The sequence below is a fragment of the Sus scrofa genome, chromosome 7 (genome assembly GCF_054392235.1).
Source record: "Sus scrofa isolate SSC_HxYL_T2T_F1_AM1 chromosome 7, Sscrofa_HxYL_maternal_Yorkshire_Landrace_v2.0, whole genome shotgun sequence".
Classification (NCBI taxonomy): Eukaryota; Metazoa; Chordata; class Mammalia; order Artiodactyla; family Suidae; genus Sus; species Sus scrofa.
This window is the reverse complement of record NC_139389.1, coordinates 86,719,506-86,738,689: the sequence shown is the minus strand read 5'-3', so window position 1 is coordinate 86,738,689 and position 19,184 is coordinate 86,719,506. Positions and strand designations below refer to the sequence as shown.

The 19,184-nt window shown below is 44.1% G+C and overlaps 2 protein-coding genes across 6 annotated transcripts; both read left to right on the top strand.

The window, feature by feature from the left end:
- Nucleotides 1-104: 104 nt before the first annotated feature.
- METTL17 (methyltransferase like 17) lies at nucleotides 105-7,213 on the top strand. 2 transcript variants are annotated; one of them, NM_001244326.3, is given in 14 exon segments: nucleotides 105-208; nucleotides 360-513; nucleotides 601-735; nucleotides 2,373-2,454; nucleotides 2,731-2,812; nucleotides 3,676-3,749; nucleotides 4,210-4,304; nucleotides 4,665-4,735; nucleotides 4,930-5,037; nucleotides 5,308-5,376; nucleotides 6,085-6,135; nucleotides 6,399-6,491; nucleotides 6,710-6,894; nucleotides 6,970-7,213. In NM_001244326.3, coding segments are annotated over 14 exon segments (1,386 nt in total). In that variant the 5' UTR covers nucleotides 105-127; the 3' UTR covers nucleotides 7,076-7,213.
- Nucleotides 7,214-13,624: 6,411 nt separating this feature from the next.
- Nucleotides 13,625-17,817, top strand: SLC39A2 (solute carrier family 39 member 2). Of its 4 annotated transcripts, none has more exons than NM_001444968.1 (5): nucleotides 13,625-13,920; nucleotides 14,113-14,243; nucleotides 14,768-14,818; nucleotides 15,265-15,391; nucleotides 17,664-17,817. In NM_001444968.1, exons 1-5 carry the CDS (start codon nucleotides 13,806-13,808, stop codon nucleotides 17,729-17,731), a joined length of 492 nt encoding a protein of 163 aa, NP_001431897.1. In that variant the 5' UTR covers nucleotides 13,625-13,805; the 3' UTR covers nucleotides 17,732-17,817. The 4 variants fall into 4 exon arrangements, with proteins under 4 accessions (NP_001431897.1, XP_084822744.1, XP_005658988.1 ...); XM_084966618.1 differs by lacking the exon at nucleotides 17,664-17,817 and having other exon boundaries at nucleotides 13,625-13,717; nucleotides 13,805-13,920; nucleotides 15,265-16,209; XM_005658931.4 differs by lacking the exon at nucleotides 17,664-17,817 and adding an exon at nucleotides 15,921-16,209.
- Nucleotides 17,818-19,184: the final 1,367 nt, after the last annotated feature.

Sequence of the window (19,184 nt, the reverse complement as noted above, 5' to 3'; positions counted from 1 at the left end):
AACCACTCGCCCTCCTCATTGGCTGATTCTGCCCCGCGTCGACGTTCAACGGAGGAGGTTCACTGCGACGAGTGAAAGGGCGGGTTATCGGCACCCACATTTCCGCTTCCGGTTTATCTCTGGCACCATGGCGACCGCAGCAGGAGCCGGGTGTCTGCTGACATTACGCGGATGGCGCCGTGGCCTTGGAGTTGCTCCCCGGTGCCGGGTGAGTGATTACTTTCCCTGCCGTCGGAGAGGCTGTGGATCTAGATAACAGCTCTGCGCCGAGGAGGAGCGCTCTCGGCAACGCCTCCCTTAGCAAGTGCCGGCAACCATCCTTTCTGTCCCCCAGTCAGCTTTTCTTTCCCGGCCTACAGGCGCTCGCTGCCCTCGTACCCGGCGTCTCCCAGGTGGATAACAAGTCCGATTTCCTGGGGAAGAAGTCCCATCGCCGGCACCCTGGCATCCTGCAGTTGTCGCGCGTGCGGCTGCCGCAAGCATTGGTCGATGCCGCGACATTACTACTGCTGGGTGAGTAACGGTGGGAAATGGAAGCTAGAGGAGAAACGTAGACTGGTCTTACGTGTAAGTGATTCCGCTTTTCATTTTGGTCCGTAGAGAGCTCTATGCCCAATATGGAGAAGCAGGTGCAAGCACTGACCAATTATCTCTGGAGCCGGCATTTACCCGTAGAGCCAGAGGAGTTGCAAAGACGGGCTGTACATTTGGAGAAAAAATTCTTGGAAAACGCAGGTAGGGCTCAAGTATTTAATTAACGAGTAGACCAAGTTGAAAAAGTAGTGGGAATTGAAGTGCAAGAAATAATTTCACAGTCTCTTAAATAGATACTGCAGTTTCTATTTTGACTTTCTGGCCAGTGCAATTATTACAATAATGCTTTACTAAGAGAAGATAATTTCAGGGATTGCCCTTGGGGCTTGAGTAAAAGTCAGTTAGTGCTTCAGTATCCTGTCGAAATTTAGATCTTTGGGGTTTTTAAAATTATATATTTAAAGCACTCTAATATGTAATAAAATAACAAATATTGAAATATTTTGGATTTCTTTTTGTGTAGATAAGAGAAGAATCTGGGGCATATTTTCCACTGATAGCACACACCAATTAGAATGTTAAATTGTTACACAAAATAATATTTGGATTTTATAACATTGAAAAAGTAAATTTTCCAAAATTTACAAATTTTCCAAAAAGTAAATATTTAGAATGTCTCAACCATGCTTAATGTTTTCCAATATGGAAGTAAATATTAGTTTAATATAAAATAATTATATTTATTATTTCAATTAAGCTAAATAAAATAATATTTCAGGTCTCCAGTTCTACTGGCCATGTTGCAGGTACACATAGATCTTTATTTTTTTTCCTACAAGTCCATTGGTTTAAGATGATCTAAGTTTTTATTCAAGTAAAATAAAGTCCTTGTTCAGTACTGAAACACTCTTCAGGGAAAGAAGAGTACGTATAGTTTGCCAAGTTATTTTCATGATGTGAGTTCCCTCATATTAAAGACCTGCCTTTTATTCATCTTGTATTTCCTGAACTTCCTGTAGTACCTTGTTCATAATATTTGCTTGGTAGATAAAATAGTGCTGAACTGAATGCAATCATGAGACTTAAGATTTTTCAAGCCCCGTTCCTCCCTATAGGAACATCGGAGACATCACAATATTAAGTTTTGGGGAAATGAGGAAATCCACAAAATACTGTCTTTATTCTATTCCTTAAATCTTTATTATACTTTTTAATATAGATAAAACCTGTTGGGTAGGTTTGGTTGAATTGAATAAACTGCTATTAGAGGCAAAATTCTATCTGCTACACTTTGATGATGGTGGTGGTGGTGGTGTTATTCTTTTTTTCTTTTTAATTACATGATGAATTTATTACATTTATAGTTGTACAATGATCATCACAATCCAATCTTAATAGGATTTCCATCCCACAACCCCAGCGCATCCCCCCACCCCCCGAACTGTCTCCTTTGGAAATCATTAGGTTTTTCAAAGTCTGTCAGTCAGTATCTGTTCTGCAAAGAAGTTCATTCTGTCCTTTTTTCAGATTCTACATGTCAGTGAAAGCATTTGATGTTGGTGTCTCATTGTCTGACTGACTTCACTTAGCATGATAATTTCTAGGTCCATCTGTGTTGCTAAAAATGCCAGCATTTCATTCTTTTTAATGGCTGAGTAATATTCCAGGTGTTTGTTATGCTTACTTGAAATTTTTCTCTGTGTTTTGGCTTTTCTCTTAAGCATCGGGGCTTTTCCCAGGTGGGAACTGGGGAGAAATAGGCAGGCAGTATATTCAGATATTGGATCTGAGCCCTGTTCTTCCTAGGTCCTTACTTCCAGTCCTTGTTCTCACCCCAGACTCATGTCAGATGGAGGAAAAACTTCATGGAGATGTGCTGCGTGCTCTGCGCAGAACTACCTATCATTGGCAAGAACTGAGGTAAGGGGGACTAGAAGAGCTGCAGAAGAAGGAAAGTTTGACTTTAGAAGGAGAGTTGGGAAAGTTTTAGTAATATTTAGTCATAAATGTTTTTCAAACATTTTAGCTTTTGAATAAGTGACCTGGTTTGTAAGCCTCCCTAGGACTCTTCTGTGTTAAGAAGTGAAAGTGTTGACTGGAGGAGCTGTTTTCAAAGATTTCATTTCCTAAAAGTCTAGAGGGTAGCTATGGGGTAGAGGTTATTTCCCAGTGGAATGATTCTGATTTTTCTGGCAGCTACAATGAGGGACTGAGCCTGTTGTATATGGCAGCAAGACTGGATGGTGGCTTTGCAGCAGTCTCCAGGGCATTCCATGAGGTGAATTTCCATCAACTTTCAACCTGAACCCTTTTAGCATCCCTTTTTATAAAGGAATCTTCTGGATTAGGTTACTTGGGGAATTGCATGTGCATTTTTTTTTAAAAACAGACTCTCTTTATCCTCTGAAAGGATTTTGTGACCCAAAAAAGTTTCTTTGTTTTTTTTTGGTTTTTCTTTTTCTTTGTTTTCCTTTTTCTTTTTTTCCTTTTTTTGTCTTTTTCTAGGGCCGCACCTGTGGCATATGGAGGTTCCCAGGCTAGGGGTCTGATGGGAGCTGTAGCTGCTGGCCTATACCACAGCCACAGCAACACAGGATCTAAGCCTCGTCTGCTACCTATACCACAGCTCACGGCAACGCCGGATCCTTAACCCACTGAGCGAGGCCAGGAATGGAACCCACAACCTCATGATTCCTAGTCAGACTCGTTAACCACTGAGCCACAACAGGAACTCTTTGTTTTTTTTTTTTTGTAGCCACACCTGCAGCATGTGGAAGTTCCCAGGCTAGGGGTAGAATTGGAGCTGCAGCTGCTAGCCTATACCACAGCCATAGTAACACCAGATCTGAGCTGCATCTGCAACTACAATGCAGCTTGCCGCAGTGCCAGATCCTTAACCCATTAAGGGAGGCTAGGGATCCAGCCTGCATCCTCAGGGACACTGTTGGGTTCTTAACCTGCTGAGCCACAATGGATCTCCTAGACCAGAATCAGTTTTAAAAGCTTTCTATTCTATAAAGCATTTACATTGAATCTTAAAGACATTAGTATTCTCATTTTCTCTTTTGTGGTCCTAGCTCATATTTACCAAGATGCTAAATATCTACTTTCCCCACTGTGGGATGTTGTGTATTTCTTCAGATCCAAGCTCGATTTCCAGAGTTCCAGCCACAAACCTTAATGGACTTTGGCTCGGGTACTGGTTCTGTCACCTGGTGAGTATCTTTCTATGTCTCTGTCAGTTGTAGCTCTAGGAACCATGCTTACACCATTCCATTATCAAGAGGATGGAGAACCAGAGGGAGAGTAGGAAAGTTGGGGACTGGAATGTTTTTTTCCTCAGATCAGACAAGGCATGAGAAGGTATATGGATTAGGGGCAGAACTTAAAGAAATGTCATGTGACAAAAAGACCCATGTTTAGAAGGATAAAAGGGAAAGGAATTTAGTCCAGGGCATAGGTTTTACCTATCACCAAAACTTTTTTGTGTACAAACAGTTTTTTGAGTCTGCCTTTTTTTAAGAAGTAGTAAAGGAAATAAGAAAATAACATTGTTAGTTTTTCCAACTATTTTTAACATAGCAGTCTATTTCTCCAAGGGTGGGTTGGGGACAGAGGTTTCTTGGAATGACTCTTTGTCATGAGAACTGGCAGTTTATTTTTTTGCTATCTTAGGGCTGCTCATAGTACTTGGGGCCAGAGCCTACGTGAATACATGTGTGTGGACAGCTCAGCTGCCATGTTGGATCTGGCAGAAAAGCTACTGAAAGGTAAGGAAAAAGTATATGGAAGGGCTATTCCAACATCAAAAGGGTTAAAAAAAAAGCAAAGGAGTACTAGAAAGAGTCTTTTATTGGGGAAAAGTAGAGAGGGTTAAAAGTTAAAGGTGAGTCTGATCCAGTACTGTGGTCAAGCAGAAGGTGCTGGAGGCCTTTGTTGGACTGTGGGTGGGTTAAGCTTAATAGGACAGGTGACCCAGTATTCTTTCTGCCCTTTCTTATAGTTGTTTATTGTATCCTACCCTCAGCTGGCATTTTTCTTTATTCCCAGGGCCATGTTTTCTTATTAGGATGTCACTTCATTTTATACTTGTACACTCATAGTTGCCACATCTCTGCTTTCCTCCACAGGTGGTTCAGAATCTGGGCTGCCTTATGTTCCAGGGGTCTTTTTCAGACAGTTTCTACCTGTATCACCCAAGGCAAGTGGCAGCATTTAAAGTATGGTAAATGTGGAGTGTGTAATTTGAAAACTGTGGTCACAGCTTTTAAACCTAGCATCAAACGTTAGACCTAGCATCAAACGTTAGAAAATGAAAGCAGAAGAAATTTCCTGGAATAGACCTTTGTTGTACTCTTAGAAGAAGATGCCAGGTTTTTCCGTCTTGTGCCCTAGGTACAATTCGATGTAGTGGTATCAGCCTTTTCTCTAAGCGAACTACCCAGCAAGGCTGACCGCAATGATATAGTCCAAACTTTGTGGCGCAAAACAAGTCATTTTCTGGTGAGTGGAAACACCTTTTTCCCTTCAAGTTGTCAAGTACTTCCTAGGTTTCTCTGTTTTTCCTTCTCCCCATTGGAGCTTGTCTTCATTTTTGACCATTTTTCTCTTGTATAGATCACTTTGTCCCATTTTTAGGGACTCCATCCTCATGTTATATATAATGCCCACTTCCTTTAGGACCCTGCTCCATCTGGGAATGCTCTTTAAGCGCTCCTGACATTTATATTTTGATGTAATTTAGGGCTTCTTATTTTCCCCTTTTGTAATCAGATATTGGTGGAGAATGGAACAAAAGCTGGACACTCCCTTCTCATGGATGCCAGGGACCTGGTCCTTAATGTAAGGTTCTTTCTGCTTCTTTCATCCTACCCTCCATCCCCCACCTGTTCTCACCAGTTCTTGGCACTCCCTTGAAAATTGAAGGAACTCTGTCATACAATGGTGAGGATGACTCTCAAGTTGGTAGACATACGAAGTCATCATGATATAGAGTAGTAGTTGGCAAACTACTACTCAAATCCAGCCTGCCACCTGCAGCTCAAATCCAGCCTGCCACCTGTTTTTGTCTGAGCCACGCTTATTTATGTGTTTATAGTCGTATACTGTTGTCTGTGGCTGTTTTCACATTACAAATAGAAGTTGAATAGTTTCTAAGAAACAGACTTTGCCTACTCTCTGGGCCTTTGAAAAATTTTTTTGCTGATACCTGATCCCAGGCACTGCTGAGCCAAGAACGTTCTGTCTTTGGAATAGTATAAGTCAGTATATAATCGTAAATTTAGTTGTCTTGGATGTTTTTGAGAGTGGATGTTGCTGACAATGGAGAGCACCATACTATCTGCCAAGTTCCTGCCTTTCTCCTGCTGCAAAGTGAAAGTTCTTTGTTTGGAGTCTTAGAGAAGTAAGCAGCCAGCTTAACTCAAAGAACTTAGTTAATTACCAGAATTAAATGTTAGAAGAGTCCTCAATTTATTGAGTGCAGAAATTAAGTTATGAGAATAGACCCCTCAGGCCTAGCCTTATTTTCTTGATTTCCTTTGATTTCAGGAAAAAGAAAAGTCACCTTTGGACCCTCGACCTGGTTTTGTCTTTGCCCCAGTGAGTATTACTTCTACCTTTCCCAGCATGCAAAGAACTGAACTCACCTGTGGCCAGGAAAAGTATGAGGGTAAAGCTAAGGCACCTTCCACTACTTTGGGTCACTTTCCAATTTCTTTCTTAGTGATTGCCCTGGCTTTCCCTACCCTCTTCTCTTGTGCTCCTTTATCCCTAAACCTTATGGGCCCAATCACTCTCAGCTTTTCAGTTTTATGATCTGAGGTTCTTTTGTCTTAACTCATGTGTTTTATTTGTGTTCACAGTGTCCCCATGAACTTCAGTGTCCCCAGTTGTCAGCCCCTAAGCCCCTGGCCTGTAGCTTTTCCCAGGCTTACCATCCTATCCCCTTCAGCTGGGTATGTACTCTGGAAATATTGTGACAGGGAGAAAATAGCCTGGGAAAGTACAATGAAAAAGAATCAGAAATGGGAGGAGTTGGAAAATTCAGGGAATGCTTGGAGACTTTAGTGCCTGAATGTGTATGACTTGTGAATATGAAAGGGCTTCAGGAATGAGGTTCAAAAAAATTTTTTCCCATAACTTTTTCTCCCAAACCTCTTTATCCTTATCTTAGAACAAGAAGCCAAAAGAGGAAAAGTTCTCTATGGTAATCCTTGCCCGAGGGTATCCAGAGGAGGCAAGTCGCTGGCCCCGTATTACTCAGCCTGTCCTTAAACGGCCACGCCACGTGCATTGTCACCTGTGCTGTCCAGATGGGCATATGCAGCATGCTGTGATCACAGCCCGCCGACATGGCAGGTATAGAAGGTGTAACCAAAATTAGTGGGAGGTGGCAAGAACCTGCAGCCCTCATTGACCCTCTCTTTTATGTAGGGATTTGTATCGCTGTGCCCGTGTCAGCTCCTGGGGAGATCTTTTACCTGTGACCACGCCGTCTGAGCTTCCTCCATCCTCTGCTCAAGATCCCCCTGAGAGTTGAGAAAGATGTGTAACAAGTGTGTTCTGTCATGCCTGCCAAGGCTGAAACCACCTGGTATCCAGGATGGGAATACTGGTACCCCTCTATATCTGTGTTTGCATGATGTTTTAATAATAGAAAGTTTTCAAAGACTGGAAATGGATCTTGTGATTCTTAAAGGGTATAGAGGTCTGTTGCCATGGCCTATTCTATAATGAACAGAATCGTCAGATTTTCAGTGCCTATTTTGTAACCAAGCAGGGCCCTGTGGGGCTCCTGGGCACAAAAGCCTTTCTGGGTCCCCCATTTCTTGTTGTTAGGAAATGGGCCTCATTCAGCCTCCCTGGCCTTCCCTGAGTTCCAAGGGGCAGGTTCAGACAGTTGCTGAGCAGGGAAGGAAGGGGATGCAGAGCCAAGGGAGGAACAGTCAAGAAACAATAGTACAGCCTTGGGGCAGGATCCTGGTCCCCTCTCAAGGGATACACATAGTGACACAGGCAACTTACACATCTAAGAGAAAAGTTATATTCCTTATGCCTCTTTTAGAAATGAATACTTAAAAACTGAACAGCTTAGAGCCCTTCCTTGTGCTTCTCCCTAGCTTAATTGCACCCTAAACACAATCGCTCATAAGCTAAAGATTAAGCACCCGGAGCACAATTGCTTGTGGGTTAAAGATTATTAGCACGTGATGTTTTTCAGGAACTTTCCTAGTTTGTTCTAATCTCTGGTCAGTATGCCCTTTTGCAAGTACTGTTATTCTAGGCAGTAACCCAGGAGACCACCACCACGATCATGCCAAGATCTCCCGACACCAGCTTCAGTGACTAAGATTCCCCCAAAGAAAGAAGAATGCATGTTTGCCCTAATCCTGATACCTATCTGAAAGCCTGTTTTTCTCCTTTTTGCTATAAAACTCCCTGCAGTTCTTCCCAGTGAAAAATTAAAACAATCTTTAAGGCATTAGCCTTTCATGGCCTGCTTTGCCTGGCAAAGCAAAAAAAGCTGTTTTTTTTTTTCTCCTTCATCCAAAACTCTGTCTCCGCATTTCTATTCGGGCCTGGTAGACAGAGGCTGAGTTTCAGCCACAAATTTTGGGGACTCATCCGAGATCAACTCATGGGCAGCTGGCCCCATGGGGGCCCCTAGGCTTGATCAGATGTTTTGGGGTTTCTCTCTGCCAGCCTCCTGTGGGAGTGAAGGGTTGGAGGATGCCTCCAGAGGCCAGATCGATAGGGATCTCCACCTTAAGGCCTTGAGTTTGTGGCCAGTTACCTAGGTCTAGTGCTTTTGGGTTACCTTGGTGGATTTCTCCTCTCCAAGGCTCTGACTGTGTAGCCCTTAAGAAATTTATTTTATTACTGGGTGGGATTTTCTCACCTGGCCAATTAATAATACCTGCTCTGACCCTGACCATAAATAAGAATTTTCTTTTAGGATCACTCAAACTCAGAACAGCAAGCTTAGTCTCAATCAAAAACTGTAACCTGTTTTTTAGAAGGGAACATCCCACAATTGTAGGATAGATTTATATAGTTATATATTTATATATTTTTATATTTATATATTAACACCACACTATGGCCGTTTAAGTTTAAAGGCTCCTCTATGTTGGGAACAATTAAATCATACTAAGAATGATCAGCCTAGCCTAGTAACATTAGGAAATTAGACTGGAAATTCGCTAGGTCTCATCTAATGGAACTCAGTGGATTTGTGGTACTAACTTATGGCCTTGGCTTCCACAAGGTTGGCTAGAATGTACTCTAGGATTCCGTTGCACTCAAGGCCATATATGTAACAATTTAAAGATGACCCCAATCAATCTACCATTGGTATGAGCCCAATGGTTCAAGAGAGCTATATTCTGCTAGTATGAAAAGTTAGCAGGTATTTTTGTACCTTCAGTAGGATTGGAGCTTGTAATCAGCCATATTGAAGACAGGGAAATTCATGCAACAGATTTTAAATGATAGTAACCAAGCTATTAGCCTACTGAATTCTGAGGTCTCTGTTGCTTTTAGTGACCCACTCCCTAGTCCTGACAACATCTTCAAAAAATTGGTTTGACACAGGAAGCTATTGGCTTAAGTATTTACTTATAGTTATTAGCCATATCATGCCCATTACAGATTATTATTTCCTGTATTACCAAATATGTGACAATCTCCAAAAAATAATTATGACTAGATGACTTGTAACAGTTGATCAAATATATAGTTGTTTACCAGATCAATGATTGTAATAGTGTAACTCTTGATATAGGAAGTTGCAATAAGAGGGAATATTTTCCTGGACAATAACAGATTAGTAAGATGGGTGGTCCAGAGACTTTTGGCTACTATTAATAAGGCCTAGTGCAGTAATAGCACATTCAGTGGCCTATCAATGAAATCTTTGCCAGACCTGGGAATGAGCATTCCTAGCAGTGTGGGACAAAATGGTTGTGAGATGCCACCCAAAACTATGGTCGAATATATGACCATGGGGGAGCCCTGCAAACTGGAGATGGGCACTTGTCATCTGCCTCTACATGGACTGAATCATAAGCCACTGTAGCTGCTGACCCTCAACAGCCCCTGTAAGAGCTCAGGGCAGAGATCAGGAGTGAGGCACTCTGTGCTCTGGGAAAACTGGCAAAACAGATCTTCAGATAGTTAGATATTTTTAGGAAACAATTTTATGAGCCTAGTTCTTGTATCTCCTTGTATCTAGAAAAGCAGTAAATTCATTAACAGTAATATATGCCTTGAACATTAAGGAAAAATACTATTAAGAGTCAAAACGGAGTAGCTCTGGTTCAGACATCCAAAGTAATGCTAAGTGCTGCTGTATAGCACAGTGAACTATATCTAGTCACTTCTAATGGAACATGATGGAGGATAATGTAAGGAAAAAGAATGTGTATTTGTGTGTGTGTATGACTGAGTCATTTTGCTGTATGTCAGAAATTGACAGAACATTGTAAATCAACTATAATAGAAAAAATAAAAATCTTTTTTATAAAAAGTAGTGCTAAATGGCATTATGATTGTGATTTCAGGCAAGTCCTTCTATTGCTGGGAACTTGAGTTTTCTGAGCTGTGTCAGACTTAGGATGCCAACACCCATTCTTAAAGAAATGTCTGGAGTTCCCGTCGTGGGAACGACGGTTAGCGTTCGTGGTTAGCGAATCCGACTGGGAACCATGAGGTTGTGGGTTCGATCCCTGGCCTTGCTCAGTGGGTTAAGGATCTGGCGTTGCCGTGAGCTGTGGTGTAGGTTGCAGACGTGGCTCGGATCCTGCGTTGCTATCACTCTGGCGTAGGCTGGCAGCTACAGCTCCGATTGGACCCCTAGCTTGGGAACTTCCATATGCCGTGGGAGTGGCCCAAGAAATGGCAAAAAGACCAAAAAAAAAAAAAGTCTGCTGGCAGCTGGTAGCTGCAACCTCATGGTTTCAAGGTATCCTCTTGTAACTATTAAATTTTCAGACAATGAAATTGTTTTAGATCAGACATTAGCAGAAAAAAGGAGATATGTAATGGCCAGTGGCTCCTGTTACGTATGTGTTAATACCACATTGGAAATTAAAACCTACTTAGATAAAAGTAGACAACTAGCTTCCCGTAAGGTCTCCCCAAAGTGAAAGTTCCAGACTGGGTGTCTGGCTAATTCTCCTGAATTCCTCAGGGAATGAGATCTATTTTGTCTATTAAAGTTCCAGTTGTCATTCCTACTTCTAACTGGGTCTGTTGCATCAAAATGGTCAAGGGATTGAAGTCTTAATCGTAGAAGATTTGGATCCAAGACTTGGAACTCTGGAATATTTCTTTTTTTGTTTGTTTGCTTTTGCGTTTTAGGGCCGCATCATGGCATGTGGAGATTCCCAGGCTAGGGGTCAAATTGGAGCTGTAGCTGCCAGCCTATGCCACAGCCACAGACATGTGGGAGCCAAGCCGAGTCTGCAGCCTACACCACAGCTCACGGCAACACTGGATCTTTAACCCACTGAGCAAGGCCAGGGATCAAATCTGCATCCTCATGGATATTAGTCAGATTCGTTAACCACTGAGCCACGATGGGAACTCCTCTGGAATATTTCTACTTCCGTGTCCATTCCCCAAGTTGAGGTAGGACTCTGTCCAGTTTCAGCAGGAAGTAGCAAGAGCAGTTATCACCCTGTTCCCTGGAAAACTTGAGGAAAGATAAAATGAAGTGGGGATTTAAGACCAAGTCCACCTAAAACTGAGTTCCTTTGTTGAGTTTATGATTAACGTCTCTACCCGAAATGCTTATTCACTTTCTTGCCCAAAACCTGTTCTCTTCAAGATTGAGGAGTATCAAAGAAAACGGGGAATCTAACCAAGCAGGGCCCTGTGGGGCTCCTGGGCACAAAAGCCTTTCTGGGTCCCCCATTTCTTGTTGTTAGGAAATGGGCCTCATTCAGCCTCCCTGGCCTTCCCTGAGTTCCAAGGGGCAGGTTCAGACAGTTGCTGAGCAGGGAAGGAAGGGGATGCAGAGCCAAGGGAGGAACAGTCAAGAAACAATAGTACAGCCTTGGGGAAGGATCCTGGTCCCCTCTCAAGGGATACACATAGTGACACAGGCAACTTACACATCTAAGAGAAAAGTTATATTCCTTATGCCTCTTTTAGAAATGAATACTTAAAAACTGAACAGCTTAGAGCCCTTCCTTGTGCTTCTCCCTAGCTTAATTGCACCCTAAACACAATCGCTCATAAGCTAAAGATTAAGCACCCGGAGCACAATTGCTTGTGGGTTAAAGATTATTAGCACGTGATGTTTTTCAGGAACTTTCCTAGTTTGTTCTAATCTCTGGTCAGTATGCCCTTTTGCAAGTACTGTTATTCTAGGCAGTAACCCAGGAGACCACCACCACGATCATGCCAAGATCTCCTGACACCAGCTTCAATGACTAAGATTCCCCCAAAGAAAGAAGAATGCATGTTTGCCCTAATCCTGATACCTATCTGAAAGCCTGTTTTTCTCCTTTTTACTATAAAACTCCCTGCAGTTCTTCCCAGTGAAAAATTAAAACAATCTTTAAGGCATTAGCCTTCCACGGCTTAATTGCACCCTTAATTGCACCCTAAACACAATCGCTCATAAGCTAAAGATTAAGCACCCTGAGCACAATTGCTTGTGGGTTAAAGATTATTAGCACGTGATGTTTTTCAGGAACTTTCCTAGTTTGTTCTAATCTCTGATTGATATGCCCTTTTGCAAGTACTGTTATTCTAGGCAGTAACCCAGGAGACCACCACCACGATCATGCCAAGATCTCCTGACACCAGCTTCAGTGACTAAGATTCCCCCAAAGAAAGAAGAATGCATGTTTGCCCTAATCCTGATACCTATCTGAAAGCCTGTTTTTCTCCTTTTTGCTATAAAACTCCCTGCAGTTCTTCCCAGTGAAAAATTAAAACAATCTTTAAGGCATTAGCCTTCCATGGCCTGCTTTGCCTGGCAAAGCAAAAAAAGCTGTTTTTTTTTTTTCTCTTTCATCCAAAACTCTGTCTCCGCATTTCTATTCGGGCCTGGTGGACAGAGGCTGAGTTTCAGCAACAATCTTCCCACATAAATCTCCAGCTCGCCCTCTTCTGTGAAAATACTGTGGCTTCTGCTAGAGCCCCCCACTTCCCAGGAAGTCCTGGAGATAATCTGGGGAAGTGAAGAAGGCCTCCCCCAGCTCCCTGAGAACTGGCTCAACAGGTCTCAGGATTGTTATGCAGGCCACCTGAATAGGGGAATCTGCAGCTGCTTGGCTTCTATTTTTTTCTCCCTCCTTCCCCTCCAACTTTCTCAGCTCCCTCAGTTTGTCTTACACATTTCCCTCAAGAATTGGTTCTCCTCAGGCCTGAATCTTCCATCTCCACCCTTGTGGCAGGAAGGAGCCTTCAGTTTACGTGGTTCATTTCTCAGTTTTCCCCTAGATCTTGCTGTTTCAGAGATAGAACAACTTTCTCCATCTTAAAACTCTCAGTCCCTCTCCTAAGATTTATATCAGGGAACAGGCATAGTCAAAAGTCATAATAGTATCAGTGTTGTAATACTAGAAATCTCAATTTTCTTCTAGACATTTCCACGCCTGGAGCTATTTTTCTGGGGTTACCGGAAAGGGGAGTCCTCTCATCTACAGGTTCCCACAGAGTGGTAGCAGCTCCACTTTCCAGCCCCACCTCCTCCTTACCCCAAGTGGCCCCAAATCCCCTCTGAAAGAGTGCAGTTCAGGTATCAGCATGTCAACCTATAAGACTTGAGGTGGGGTAGAGAGGGTACGGAAGGTTTAGATCAAATGTCCTGAGTGAGACAGGACCAGGTTGTCCCCGACACAAAATAGCTGTGAAGTAGCTGCCGTAGGCGCCCATTTTGGATTAGAACAGCCCCAGGCGTGAACTAAGACTGTCCGTAGCTCTTGGATTAGTCATAGCATTGAAGAGGAGAAGACAGAGCACCAGGCTGTGCCTGACAGGGAGTCTGGAGTTTCCAGTTTCTAAATTCTGGGAGGCGTCAGCCAGGGGAGGGGCCTTCATGTAGGGGATGGGCAGGAAGCTGGGGCTGGGCCTCAGTCAGCTATGCAAGGCTGTGCAAGAAGAGGCAACACGGAATAGAAAGAGGATCCCAATAGCTTCCTTGAAACTCAGGAGAGTGGATACTCCGGCTTTGACCACCTAAGACGCCCCTCTTGCTCCAAAGAGTATAACTCCATTCCTTATTCTGAGGCCTCTATTTATCCTGTTCCCCAAGGATGGAGCCACTACTAGGAGTAAAAATTGGCTGCCTGTTTGCCCTGCTGGTTCTCACTCTAATCTGTGGTCTTATTCCCATCTGCTTCAAGTGGTTCCAGACTGATAGAGCCACAGGTACAGCCCTACCACATCTTTGTCCCCATAATTTAAGTCTGACTTCAGCCCTTCACCCTCTCCTGGTATCTTGCTCTGATTCTCTCACCATCCCCAAGCTTGTGATATTGGGTGCTGCCTGTGGCCCTTTAATCACCTGTGTGTATCTCCTCATTGCCAACTGTATTGTAACTCCTTTTTTTTATTTATTAGGTCGTCACCGCCGGATCCTCAGCCTCCTGGGCTGCACTTCTGCAGGTGTTTTCCTGGGAGCAGGGTTCATGCACATGACTGCTGAAGCCTTGGAGGGAATTGAGTCAGAGATCCAGAAGTTTGTGATACAGGTGAGCAGCAGAGTTGCTGAGCTGCATGGTTGTGAAGTCAGAATGATGAACAGAACTAGAGGAAGAAAGCGGGGAAAGGAATGACACGAATGACACGGGTGGAAGGACAAGGAAGATGACAGCTCTTTGTTGTGTGGAATGATGGAAAAAAGTCAGACTAAGAATTCCCATTTTGGCTCAGTGGGTTAAGAACCTGACTAGCATCCATGAGGATGTTGGTTTGGTGCCTGGCCTTGATCAGTGGGTTAAGAATCCGGCATTGCCATGAGCTGTGGTGTAGGTTACAGACATGGCTGAGATCCCACGTTGCTGTGGCTGTGACGTAGGCCGGCAGCTGTAGCTCTGATTCAACTCCTAGCCTGGGAACCTCCATATGCCATGGGTGTAACCCTAAAAAGAAAACAAACAAAAAACAAAAACAGGTTAGATTGGGTTTTAATAAGGAAAGTGGTGGAGCTGGAGGCATAGGACAGGGAGCTGAGCTATTTTTTCTCTTATCTAACTTGTGATTTTTGTCTCCTTAGAACAGGACAAAAAGTAAGGGAAATTCTTCTGATGATGCTGATTCATCTAATGTAAGTATCCTGCCAACCCCTTCTGGAGAGTAGGGAGAACCAGTGACTCCGTTTCATACCTAGACCTTTTTGAAAGGAGTGTTTTTGGAATTCCAGGAACCCCTTCTGTTCCTCAGCTCAGTCATTGCAGAGGAAAGGAGGAGACAGCCCAATCCTTTTGGGCTTATGAGACCCCAGAAGGAGCCCTTGCTTAACTTCCCTTCTTTCTCTGGACCCTTTGACGTGCTTCACATCATTTCCCCATATTTCTAACTCTGTTTGTATTGTTTCCCTTAGTCCCTCTGATATTCGTCTTGTTGTATGTCCATGTCTACTCTTGGCTTCATTCCCCTTTTATATGTTCTATTACCACACTTCCCATTCTCTTTAGTCTCCCAAATCTGTGTCCATCCAATGGCATTTCTTCCCTTCCTCTTCCATCTCACAGCCCCTCTTTCTGTTCCTAGGTGGAGTATCCCTATGGAGAGCTCATCATTTCCCTAGGCTTCTTCTTTGTCTTCTTTTTGGAGTCACTGGTATTGCAGTGCTGTCCTGGGGCTGCTGGAAGATCAACAGTGGAGGAGCAAGAATGGGGTATGGCTCCTGGCCTTGAACTCCACAGCCATGGACCTCTACCCTCACCCTCACAGAGTCCCCTTCGAGCCCTCATCCTCTTGCTCTCACTCTCCTTTCACTCCGTGTTTGAAGGTCTAGCAGTGGGGCTGCAGCTAACAGTCGCAGCTACCGTGCAGCTCTGTCTTGCTGTCTTGGCTCACAAGGGGCTCGTGGTGTTTGGTGTGGGACTGAGGCTGGTAAAGATAGGCACTGGGTCATGCTGGGCCATTCTCTCCATATTGTCACTAGCTCTCATGTCCCCCCTGGGCCTAGCCCTAGGGCTGGTGGTGTTTCAAGGAGACTCTGAAGGAGGGAAAGGCTTGGCCCAGGCTGTGTTAGAAGGTGTGGCAGCAGGCACCTTCCTATATGTCACCTTCCTAGAAATTCTGCCCCGAGAGCTAGCAGGTCCTGAAGGCCCTCTGGCTAAGTGGGGCTGTGTAGCTGCTGGTTTTGCCTTCATGGCCTTTATTGCCTTGTGGGCCTGAGAGATTCCTAACTTTTCTCATAGACCTAAGATGACCTCCCTACCTCCAAGAGGTGCCTCCCAAATGATTTGAACCCTCAGACATTTCTTCCCTGAAACAAAGTGACTTTCACCGGGCATCTTTCCCACAAACTGGATCCCAGTTTCTCACTACACAAGATGCCATTTCTCATGCAGGACTGAGAAAAAGGATGTTTCGGTTGAGTGCCTTTTAAATGCAGGATTGATATAAAGACCATCACTCCAGAATTTGATTCTGGTCCCATTTGTGCTACTGTGTGTAATAAAATGTCCATTTTATCCTTCCCCTTCAGCCATGCTATACTTCATTTCTCCCAATTACCTAGGAGATGCCTCAGACAGGAGATGGTGGAGTGGGGAATGGGAAGAATGAGTGTGGGATGCAGTCTCATCTTCTGAAACTGGGCCCCTAGTCATTCTCTCAGGGGCAGGCCATGCTCCTCGAGACTTGGGAGCATTGCTGAAGTTCCAACAACCCACTACCACTTTATGCACAGGTATTGAGAAACAGCGCCAGAATTCTCAGCATTTAGGGAGAAGAGGTTTAAAAACAGAAACATTGGGGATCTAGATTTTATTTTTCTATTCTAACCACACCCACTCTACTCCTAGTACCTATTTTCAGCCTCCCACAGACTCTTGAGATAAGGCTAAGTGGAACCTATTTCCACCTGGTTCCTATGTTTTGGGCTGAGCCCTGAGTGGCTTCAGGGACACTCCAGCTCTTCTCTGAATCTCTGTCTCTTTCCAGCTGCCTTGGGCTGAGGGATTAAGAAACAGTGTGTTTGAAGAGGAAGAAAGGCTCCAGATAAATGCCTGGGGTGATTACTTGGTCTTTCACAACTTGGCGGCTTTCCTTCTGCCTTCCTCACCTGCGGAGGTGGCTCCAGCCCCTCCCCAGTAGACCATCCTTTCTCCTTCTGCTCCTTCTCCTCCCTTAGAGGTTTAAGTAACTCATACAAAGTGTTGCTTCTCTTAAAAACTGCTAAGGACAAATAGGAAAACTGGTTATCTGGAGTTGAGGAGAAGCAGGAGGGCTATTGCCTAGCCCCTGACCCATGAGATGGAGGAATATTTCAGACTTAGTGGAGAAATGGGGAAAGAGAAGTTATACCCCATGAGCTCAACCACTCACCTGTTTGCCTCTTCTCATATTTTCAGTGTGGAAGCCCCAGCGACCTTAACAAAGTCAAGGTCTCCTGCGTTTCATTCCTGTCTCAGTTTGTCTTCTGTCCATCCCGTTCCCCTCCCCATCAGTTGAGCTACACCAACCTCCTCAAAAACCCAGCTTGTGCAGGGTTCATTGAGAAGGTAATAGTGTTTCTTAGGCAGGTTAGTAGGTAGCCCGGAGGCCCTCCCAGTTGAGGTTGACTTTTGAAAGGGCACGTAGTCATGTACTTATTAATCTTGCTGACGCTGCTAAGACTGCTTGCGGACATTCCATAAACCATAAACAGGGACTATTCTCCTCTGGCTAGTTTCAAGCTGATTGTATCTTAGATGTCTGCCTTGGGAAACCTGAGTTAAAGAGTGTTTAAGGTTTGATTTATCTTTAGAAACCATGAAAAATGTGTATAAAAACTTGCTTTCTGACTCTTGGGGGGTATCTTCCTACCCCTTCTGGTGTCTGTGCCAGGAGCTGTCTCTGTTGCTACCATAAAATTCTCTTTTCCTGGGAACCTGGAGTGGTTCAGGCTGTTTGATCTGAGAGAGAAAATTCCTGAGAAGATTTCATCTCCTCTGCAGGAATCCTGAACTCAGAGTACACCTGCCATGCCTGGCTTCAAAGGCAAACTTCAAGAAAAACTAAATAAAAATATCTGACACAGGAAATAATTTCCCTGAAGCACCACCCTGTTCTGTTTTCTCTTCTGCATTAAATGCCCTCGTGTGGAATATACTCATATGTAGTAATAATTGAATTTCTACATTGAGCACCTGGCACCGTGGTACTGCTTTCACATATATTCTCTCACCTTCCCAGCCCTGTCAGGTAGATATTATCCCTATGGTAAGTCTAGGAAAGTGAATTTAGAAAAGTTAAATAACTTTATCACATAGCTAGCTAGGTTTCAAACCCATGTGTCTATGATTCTAAGAAAAAGTACAAGATGTAGATTCTCTTCTCTTCCTTACCTTTCCCTCCCCGTCTTATGTTAGGGTCTTAGAAGAAAGCAGAGGGCACACTGGATAAGTGAGGCAAGTTTAATAAAGGGATTGTATGGAAAGCTGTGGGCAGGCTTAAGACAGAGCAGCAAGGGATGGCACAATCCCTGGGGCTGAATAACACCGATGCAGGGGAGTTCTCCTCGTGGTGCAGTGGTTAATGAATCCGACTAGGAACCATGAGGTTGTGGGTTCAGTTGCTCAGTGGGTTGAGGATCCGGCGTTGCCGTGAGCTGTGGTATAGGTTGCAGACGTGGATCAGATCCCGAATTGCTGTGGCTCTGGCCTAAGCCATAGGCTACAGCTCCAATTCGACCCCTAGCTTGGGAACCTCCATAAGCTGCGGGAGTGGCCCTAGAAAAGACAAAAAGACAAAAAAAATTATATATATATATATGTATGTATATATATACACCAATGCAGTTACCTAGGAGCAGTTACCAGAAACCAGAGGGCCGACCAATAAGAGCTGCGGCATTAGTAGAGGGATACAACCAACCTGCAGGGACTCAATCAGGAGGAAGCCAGAGGAGCATCCTCACTCTCCTCTTCTACTCATTGACCTACTGCCAGTGTCTCTTGTTGGCCATTCCCAAAGAGAAGCCAAGAACGAAAATGTCTGCTGGTGCATTGCAGATAGCTCAGCCTCATTTGGCATGAGTCAGAAAGAAATCTGGAATTCCTAATGTGGCTCAGCAGGTTAAAAACCCAGCTAGTATCCCCATGAGGATGCAGGTTCGATTCCTGGCCTCGCTCAGTGGGTTAACCTTCTGTCATTGCCTCAAGCCATGGCGTAGGTTGCAGATGTGGCTCAGATCTGGCATTGCTGTGGCTGTGGTGTAGCCCCAGCTGCATCTCCAATTCATCCCCTAGCCTGGGAACTTCTATATGCCACAGGCGTGGCCCTAAAAAAGAGAGAGAGAGAGAGAGAGAGAGAGAGAGAGAGAGAGAGAGAGAGAGAGAGAGAGGGAGGAAGGGAAAGAAAGAGAAAGAAGGAAGGAAAAGAAAGAAAGAAACCTATAGGGCAAACAGAAGACTTCCCCCACACATTGATTCTCTTCTGCTTTCAGCTCAAGTGACCTTGCCAGGACTTTGGAAGGG

Bases quoted from the DNA above. Each gene is read 5' to 3' on its own strand.
- SLC39A2 (XM_084966618.1), top strand. From the start codon at position 13,806: ATGGAGCCACTACTAGGAGTAAAAATTGGCTGCCTGTTTGCCCTGCTG. The intron at 14,244-14,767 runs GTGAGCAGCAGA...TTGTCTCCTTAG, and splicing joins TCCAGAAGTTTGTGATACAG to AACAGGACAAAAAGTAAGGG. The intron at 14,819-15,264 runs GTAAGTATCCTG...TTCTGTTCCTAG, and splicing joins ATGATGCTGATTCATCTAAT to GTGGAGTATCCCTATGGAGA.